Source organism: Zalophus californianus, chromosome 5, assembly GCF_009762305.2.
Source record: "Zalophus californianus isolate mZalCal1 chromosome 5, mZalCal1.pri.v2, whole genome shotgun sequence".
Classification (NCBI taxonomy): domain Eukaryota; kingdom Metazoa; phylum Chordata; class Mammalia; order Carnivora; family Otariidae; genus Zalophus; species Zalophus californianus.
In genome coordinates this window covers 119,442,138-119,451,247 of record NC_045599.1, presented here as the reverse complement: position 1 = coordinate 119,451,247, position 9,110 = coordinate 119,442,138, and the positions used below count along the sequence as shown (strand labels likewise).

The 9,110-nt window shown below is 36.7% G+C and overlaps 1 protein-coding gene across 1 annotated transcript in view; it reads right to left on the bottom strand.

Moving 5' to 3' along the window:
- Positions 1 to 4,305: 4,305 nt before the first annotated feature.
- FGF10 (fibroblast growth factor 10) overlaps positions 4,306 to 9,110 on the bottom strand; it is an 83,444-nt gene continuing 78,639 nt past the window's right edge. The window contains exon 3 of the mRNA XM_027607113.2: positions 4,306 to 7,230. Within this exon, the coding sequence (XP_027462914.1) occupies positions 7,033 to 7,230 (198 nt within the window). The 3' untranslated portion in view covers positions 4,306 to 7,032. The remainder of the gene's footprint in view (positions 7,231 to 9,110) is intronic.

Genomic DNA, 9,110 nt, shown 5'->3' with positions numbered 1-9,110 from the left:
TATCAGGAATTAATGGGGGCTACCATATGTAGATTTGTATTTGTATGTCCTAACTTGATTGTTTTTTGTTGTTCCTTTAGTAAACAAGGAAGGTCAAGATTTAAAAATAACAGAACTCCTGAAAGTATGTCTGTTCTTCACTAAGTTTTCTGGCTTACATCAGTTTCATCTAACTAGCATGTTGAGACTTTGGTCAAGTGTCGTTTCTGGAATCTTATCATATTTGGGGCCATTGAGCAAACTACAAAATTTAGGGGGAAAGTATGACATTGTGGGGATACTCCAAAAATCTATGGGTTAAGTAAAGATTTACTGAGCAAAACTGTACATTAAACTGTGCAGTGACATGGATTAGGAGTTGGTTAAGGTTGTTTGATATGAAGGTTGGTGTCAAACAGTTCTGTGTATTCACATGAAAGCATTCTGATTCCAGATGTGTCATACATCCTCCTAACTGTGAATTCTGTGGGTCTTACGTGTTACACACTCTGTACTAGTTTCCCAGGGCTATCATAATAAAGTATCACAAACTGGGTGGATTTAAGAATTTCAGAGTCTCACTGTACAGAAGGCTAGAAGTCTGAAATGAAGGTATTGGCAGGGTTGGTTCCTTCTGAGGGCTGTGAGTGAAGAGCTTTTGGTGGTTGGCCAGTGATCATTGGTGTTGCTTGGCTTGTAGATTCCTCACCCCAATCTCTGTCTTTGTGTTCATATGGTGTTCTCTCTGTGTGCATGTCTGTGTCCAAGTTTCTGATTTTTATCAGGACACAAGCCATGCTAGATTAGGGGTCCACTCTAGTTTGACTTGGTCTTAACTAATTACATCTGCAAATATTTCTAACCATAGAGAGAAATAGAAATGAAAAAAAATAAATAAAACCAGAAAGGTGAAAATAACAATTCCAGGCACCCAATACTAGAGGCCTCCAACAATCTCTACTAACATTACTATGGCATCTTTACTTGTTTGAAGCAGCTGAAGGCGGGTATGGGTCTAAATAAAGTCTCTTTTCTTGTGAGTTTAATAAGAAAATAGATTTCACATAGCTATTTAATATCACCTGGAGTTAAGAATGGGGATGTTGCAGTTGATATGTGGTGATTTGCCTATTTCTGAGGAGATTTTAGAGGACGGAATGCAGAACTTTCCAAGGGTAAGATGAAAAGGAAAATTGTCCAACCTGACTTTAAAAATAGTATTAAAAATACTATTAAATTTCATTTGTTTCCTGCATGAGTGTAAGCTTGCATCATAAAATGCATTTTATACTTAATATCAATTTATCAGGAAAACAAGTTATTGTTTGTAACTTATTCGCAATGTCATTTTTCAGTGTTTTTCTTTTGTTAGTTGGAAAGCTCCCTAAAAATCAGATTTTTTTCTTATATTGGTTTTACAGATATTGGCTTAAATACTATTAGTGTCTGAACGTATTGATCATGTCACTGAAAAAAATGGGTATGGAAAAGTCTGGTGGTTAAATACCAGATGTTAAAATATTTTTTGTTGTTGTTGTTGAATTGAATTGATAAGCGACCTCTAACCTGAAAACCATAAAAAACAGTCTTTTTTTAAATTTATAATACCTATGAAACACTGATTTTAATTTACTGCTCCTTGAAAGACCTGGGAATATTTGCATTGTCAGCTGCTTAAATTGAGCACAGAAATGATAACTAATTTAGAAAATTGTAAGATTATTTAGTCATTTACAATGTGTATAAGGTAATTAAAAACAAACTTTAGGAGGGTTAAGACCTCACTGTAGTTGGTTATTCTACAGCTGGGGTCACTGCCTAAGTTGTACGAAGGCATATGTTCAATTTACAGTTGTAATGAGGAACATGGGATGTTTTGATTCTTCATTTGCTGTGCTCATCTCTAGAGGATGCAATTGCCTATATTAAAAAATGAACATAGGCTCTTTTGTGGAGGATAATAAAAATGTGTAAGATAATACATGCCACATGCATATATGGTTGACATATGGCTGTTGTCTTTGGGTATAGAATTGTTGCCCTTAGCTGATACCGTGCAGCAGCCACATGGAAATATTCATTATTAGCCACTTAGGAATGAGACCAATTCCTTTGATCTCATTAGTTTGATCATGATTATTCCATTTTAACTAATACATGGCGTTTGTAAAGGTGTTTTCAGTAGATTATTCACTTGCAAGGGCATTTTGTGTTTTATTCTAATCAGCGAAAGAGAAATGCATGTTACAAAGTTTTCTTTTGTCTCATTGTGAATGTATACAAGACATAGTAAAAGACATAAAGCGGGTTTTTTTCTTTTTCTTTCTTTTTTATTCTACATTTAAAAAAATGAATGGCATTTGAGTTGCAGATTTTGTCTACATGTTGATATACTTGAAAATACTGGTACACACTTTTGAGGTAAAGAAATACTTTTGACGTCGTTATGGTATAGGTTGATATTTAGCAGTATTACCTTTTGATTTAGTGAAAACTTGCATTCATCTCGATTATTATTCCATAAAGTTTGCAGAATTATAGTGATCCTGGCTACATTCAGAGCCCTTCTCTTGGCTTTAAAACAAAACAAAACACAACAAAACAAAACAAATACAATCTTTCCCTTATAAAAAATACATAAAAGAAAAACATCTTGAGATGTCTCTGACTTGAACAAATTAGCTGAAGGCTAATTAGAATTAGCGAAAAATGTAAGAGTAGACGATATGTGTTTTGAAAAAGGGTGTATGTTTAAGTCAGTGGTCTTATTTATTTTTATTTATTTTTTATTATTATGTTATGTTAATCACCATACATGACATCATTAGTTTTTGATGTAGTGTTCCATGATTCATGGTTTGCGTATAACACCCAGTGCTCCATGCAGCGGTCTCATTTAAATAGATGTAACTAAGAACCATATTTGTTTTTGATCTGTCCAGCACTGCCCTTCCTTGGTACACTGTTCTTCATTTCTTCAAGTGTGTGGGCTGTCAAAATCTGTACCTTGTAGCTCTGTGGTCATGTGACTGAAACCTGGCCAATCCCAATATCCTTATGGCTTGTCAGCCTGTTTGCTCTAGAGGTTGGGATGCTATCCACTCCTGGCCAATAACAGTCACACCTAGGATGTTTCCATCTGGGGATCTTGAGAAAAAGAGGTTTTGGGTTTTTAGAGTTGTAAAGATGTAAATTGGTGGCAAGCAGGGGCCTAGCAAATAAAGCCAGTCGGGTTAAGAAGAAATGAGTGCTGGGAGGAGGCAGAGTTTAGTTGCTTCATGTCCCAGTTCTGGTGGAATTCAGACCTGCCCATTTCTTTCCAGTATCCTTAAAAGATACTCCCCTTTTTTTCTTAACTGCTTTGCTTAAGTTGCAAAAGTCCTGTTGAGTGAAATATATAAGAATTCTTAATCAACATGGTATTTGCATTAAGTGGGTTACTTCTTTTTTTTTTTAAGATTTTATTTATTTTTTGACAGAGAGAGAGAGAGGGAACACAAGCAGGGGGAGTGGGAGAGGAAGAAGCAGGCTTCCCGCGGAGCAGGGAGCCCGATGCGGGGCTCAATGCAAGGCTCGATCCCAAGACCCTGGGATCATGACCCGAGCCGAAGGCAGGGTCAGCTTAACAACTGAGCCACCCAGGCAACCCTTAAATGGGTTACTTCTAATGCACCACGTATTGTAAGTATTTCTTGGTTTCCTAAGATATGTTTATTTAAACAAAGTTTGGACCAGCTAGAGCCTTCACTGATAAGGAAAAGGTAAATTTTATTTTTGCTGAATAATCATAAATCCTGAATTAACAACATCCAAATTATTGGAATTTTGCAGCGTTAATACTGATCAATTTGGATAGTGTCCAAAACCTTGCTTGGGCCCTGGACCCAGCTTGCATAACTATATACTTTTCTCTCTCTAATTCTCAAATCAAATTCATTGGCCTACTCTCTCCTCTTGAAATCAGAGTTTGCAGCCTCCTGGCTTTCCTCCAAAAGTCTTTCATTGTTTCACAAGCCATCCTTGTTTTCAATTCATCTTTCTTTATCCACTGTGTAAACTAGGTGGACCTGAAAACTTAGGAAAAATCTAAAGCATTTGGTTGTTATTAGAGTAAGGGTAGCTGACTCACACATGTAAAACATTAAAGAAAACTTACAAATGTTTGAGTGATTTTTTTTTCTTTTGTTGTTGTTTGGGACTGTGGAGTATTTAACCACATCCTGCCATGCATAGAGCACTTGAGCTTCTTTTTTTTTATTACCAGGTGTAGTTATGTATAGGCTAATAAAACAAACAAGGACAATATTTTTATTTTCTTTTCCCAGCATTTTTATTGATTTATTTAAATGTAACATACTATACACTGTTCAGCCTTTTGGGAGGTAGGAGGAGGGAGGGATTCTATATCTTTATGAGGAGTCTCCTCAGAACCAACACTCAGATGGACACACATTTGTGGCTGACACACCTTTACATCATGGCCAGGGGCCACACTTCCCGCAGAGGTTGAGCTCCCAAAATCATCATGATTTTTTTTTTTTTTTAACATACAATATTCAGGGCTGGAAGTGCCTTTTCTTCAGTAGCACAATCCAGCTGCAAAGGGGACCAGAATTCTATTTCAATATCAAGCAAGATGCCGTTTTTAAATGCAGGAGAATCTCCTTTCTCCTTACCAGACTGTTTTTGTCCTTATCTGTGTGTGTGTGTGTGTGTGTGTGTGTGTGCGGTGTTGGGGTGTGGGTGGGGGTGAGGGAGATGTTTTCTATTTTTGGCTTCTGCAAGCTTTGATATATTTTGCTAGAAGCTGTTTTAGTGTTTGGAGTCCGATAATGATGCCTGTTTACACATAGTCTCCTTGGTAATCTAAATGGCTATGTGAAATACGAATCCAGTTTGTGCCCTGTTTGCTGTTCATGCAGTCATCTAATCCTATATTTGTCTCACCAACATTTAATTTTGGTTTTGGGTGGTCTGTGTTCGTGTGTCAGGTGCAATTATTATTTTAAAATAAAAGAACAAAGATAATCTAGTTCTGATAGCAATACATTACATTATAGGTCTCAGACTCAGTTACCAATTACATTTTCACATGCAGATTCCAACCACAAAAATTAAACACTTTTAGAATCTGATTTGTTAAGAAGCAAGTTGGAAGCCAAGTGCCATCAAATGCAACTTTAGCCATAAGCCAAAACTCTCTGCCTCAAATGTGTATCTTTTGAAATCCCAACTTTTTTAAGGAATGAAAAAAAAAATAAGATCTTTTATGGGATAACTTTATGGGAAAGTTTCTTAATAAACCTAATTCTTAAATAACAGATTAACTGGAAGTGCTGGTTAAGCATTGACACAATTAAGTTATAAAAGAGGATCACAAAACACCAGCCTTTGTTAAACTTTAGTAAAAAGACACATTTAGTGACTCTTTCCCTTGTACCAAAATACTGTGTCCGAACAATAAAAATAAACAGACCTTTTTGAAATAAGAAATATGAAGATAAAACTGCAGCATCAATATAATCTTATAGTTATCACTTAAAGTATTTAAAACAAATAGTATTTTTCTACACTTTTTAAAAAAAAATCACTACAGACACTGCAAATAAGGCTTATGTATTTATTTACTGGAATACAATGTGATGATGACTGGTATACTCTTATGTATTGTTTTCTATACCTGCTCTAACAAAATGAATTTTGATATGGTTACATGATGGAATCTTCCAAAGCTCTTTAAATCAACAGAAAATAAGTTTTATTTGGTTTTGTAAAGACTAGATCATACAGCTCGAACAGGTTTCAGTATATGGTTACACATATACGAGGATATATTTGCTCAGTTTAAGCCCCTGGGAGAGTTACACTTCAAATTCCTTGATAATTCCTTTGGGGGAAATGCACTCTGTGGGACTTATAAAGGGTTCTTACATATGCAGACAGCCTCTTCATCACTTACTACTGTGACACACGGCAAAAAATCGTTGGTAAATAATGAGGCTGGGCTACTAAAATTTAACAATTTTCCTTCTTTTAGTATATTCTTAGAGCCCCATTGGTGTTTGAAAGAGAAGAATTTGGCCTTCTGGTCTATTTTTTTATGAAAGGAAGCCTTAGGAGTGATCGATGTTTTTAAACGATGGCAGATATCTCTCATCAAGCCATGCCACAACACTGTCATATTTATTGTGGATGGTTCTTATTGCAGGAGTGATATTAAGTTAACTCATAGCACATGGGGCTCTCACCCTGCTTCCCTATCTCCTCTCCTATTCTTGAAGTGTTTGCCAAGTTTTAAAAACACTTTGTCATGAACATGCATGTGGTGTGCTGAAGAAAAAGAAAAGGTAAATCAGAGGGCAGCTGCTGAGGATACTCTTTAAAACCCCAAAAGATATTTAACATCCTATTAAATAAATAACTTAGAACGAAATAGAAAGGGATGAAGGCAGAATGCACAAGCATACCGTACTATTTGTTTTGTTAGAACAGTTTAACACTAACATGTTTACATTTTTAAATTCTTATCCAACTCTTCCATGATGCCACGCCCAAAGCGCCTTTGGTTGTGCATATGATGTGACCCAAGTGCTTTCCAGTAAATGCTTGCGTGTCTTACTGCTCATTGAATCATTAGGCTTGCATGAGCAATGAAAGTCTTTGATATGAGTTCGTATTCCATAAATAACTTTCCTGAAGATCCAACAGATTGTTCCATGTCCTTTAAGTTCTAGCTCAGAGGTTAAAAAACAAGAACAGAAACAAAAACTTCTCCAAAAACCCGGCCACAATGTTGTTTGCTTAGGAATAACTTCCATCCCATGTAACTCTGCCTATATCTTGATTATAAGGCATGACACAGAACTAATTAAAAGAACATCATATGTCAGCAGTGAGTACAAAACCTTCAAAGACTTCTTTTCGTTCAAGCAAGCAGACATCTGACATCTGCGGTGTGTCTCTGCCTTTTGAGCTACTGTCTTCATGAAGAATACCAACTAGTCCTGGCAAAAGAACCTTTGGTTCTCCTGCATCCACAAACCTTGCCTTCCTCTATGAGTGTACCACCATTGGAAGAAAATGAGCTGAGGTGTTTTTTCTTCGTGTTTTCTGTCCTCTCCGGGGAGCTCCTTTTCCATTCAATGCCACGTACATTTGCCTCCCATTGTGTTGCCAGTTGAAGGATGCGTACGTATTGTATCCATTTTCCTCTATCCTCTCCTTCAGCTTACAGTCATTGTTAAATTCTTTCTGCAAGGGGAAAATAAGATCTTTTATTCTGGTGATGATGATACTTACTTCCATTTGACACACACCATCCAGAGAATTTCAGTTCAAGAGTTTTGTTTGCTGTTGCGATTTGTACATAAGTTGTGCACAAAATGCACAATAGTGTCAACAATAGAAGAGTAGAACTCACAACCACAAAACAGGTTCTGTGTTTGAAGGCTCATGATTCACTTTAATTGATCATCATAACCACATGTTAGGGCCCTTTTAAAAAGCTGGTGTGTTTTGAATATCACATGGCTTAAGTGCCTAGAATGATTGTCAAGAAGCAAAGATTCCACTATCAGTATTTGTGATGAGTCAATGATAAAGAATAATGTTATAATCCTTTTTTTTTTTTTTTTCAGAGTAATGACCAGGGGTCTCATGGGGAAAATAGAATTACAGAAAAAACTTGGGCTTACCAAGTTTGCAAACTTTACCTATAAATCTATAATAAATACACCCACATTGGTAAGAAAGCAGATCTTATAACAAAATCATAATCGTTGTAGATAACCAAGAGGCCAGGGAGGGGTGGGGGGGGATGTTTTCCTTTTTTACAAATACTAGATTTCTCTATTTTGGTAGATAATATACAATTTTCCATAACTTGGAATTTTAATAGATTTACTCTGAGGTCTAGAAATGATTGAAAACTAGGACATGGAATGCCTTGCTTTGTGAATTACCATATCAAAGAAATTACAAACATGGTGACTATCACTGCCTTTAGTGTATAAACCTGAGACTTTGATCCTGGGAAATTCCACTCTATAGCCATAGTCCTTTGGCTTTGTTTCAAGTGGCCATGTGTTTTAAGGGGATTTTTGGGACAAGAATTGATGTTTCCTTCATTCCATAAATCCACTTTCTCTGGAGTTACTGATGGAGAGTAACCACTAACTCAAAACTCTGGCTTTAGAAATGTCCCTCCAGGGGCGCCTGGGTGGCTCAGTCCTTAAGCATCTGCCTTCGGCTCAGGTCATGATCTCAGGGTCCTGGGATCGAGCCCCGCATCGGGCTCCCTGCTCCGCGGGAAGCCCGCTTCTCCCTCTCCCACTCCCCCTGCTTGTGTTCCCTCTCTCGCTGTGTCTCTCTCTGTCAAATAAATAAAATCTTAAAAAAAAAAAAAGAAATGTCCCTCTTCTCTTATATCCACACTAAAGCAGATAAGAAGCTAAGGAATACAGGATTTTGTTCTTCTGGTTCTATGTTTTCCAATCCAAACCAAGAGTATTGTAGGGATCTTTTAGTTGGCCTCTCCCGGGCAGTTTTTCTCACCTTGGGATTTAAAAATTTTTTTTTTACTAAATTCTCAATTCCTGAATGTGTGTATATTTAAGTATTTGGGTTTCTGTGAACTAGATCATCATTTCGAACATTATCAGAACCATCACAAACATAGTTTGTCTAAAACTATATGGCTTCAAACAGAGATGATTTTTTTATGTGAATAATCATATTCATTCTAATAAAGGGGGTGCAGTTTAGAGACTGTGGGAGGATTGGGGTTATTTGAGATGATTTTATATTTGCAACAGAGCTGTGTATAGAAAAGTAGCAGCAGATACTTATTTTTCCTCTCCAAAATAAATTTATAGAGTAATGTCTCTTTTTAAAAAAAAAAAATTTGTTTATTTGAGAGAGAGACAGAACACATGTGCGGAAGTCTCAAGCAGACTCCCGTTGAGTGCGGAGCCTGATGCCAGGCTCGAACTCATTACCCTGAGATTATGACCTGGCTTGAAACCAGGAGTCATTTGCTCAATTGACTGAACCACCCATGTGCCCCTAAAACAATGTCTTCAAGTGAGGTATACCTGAAGCAGATTCCTAATCTCAGGTGTTTTTTTAGTATT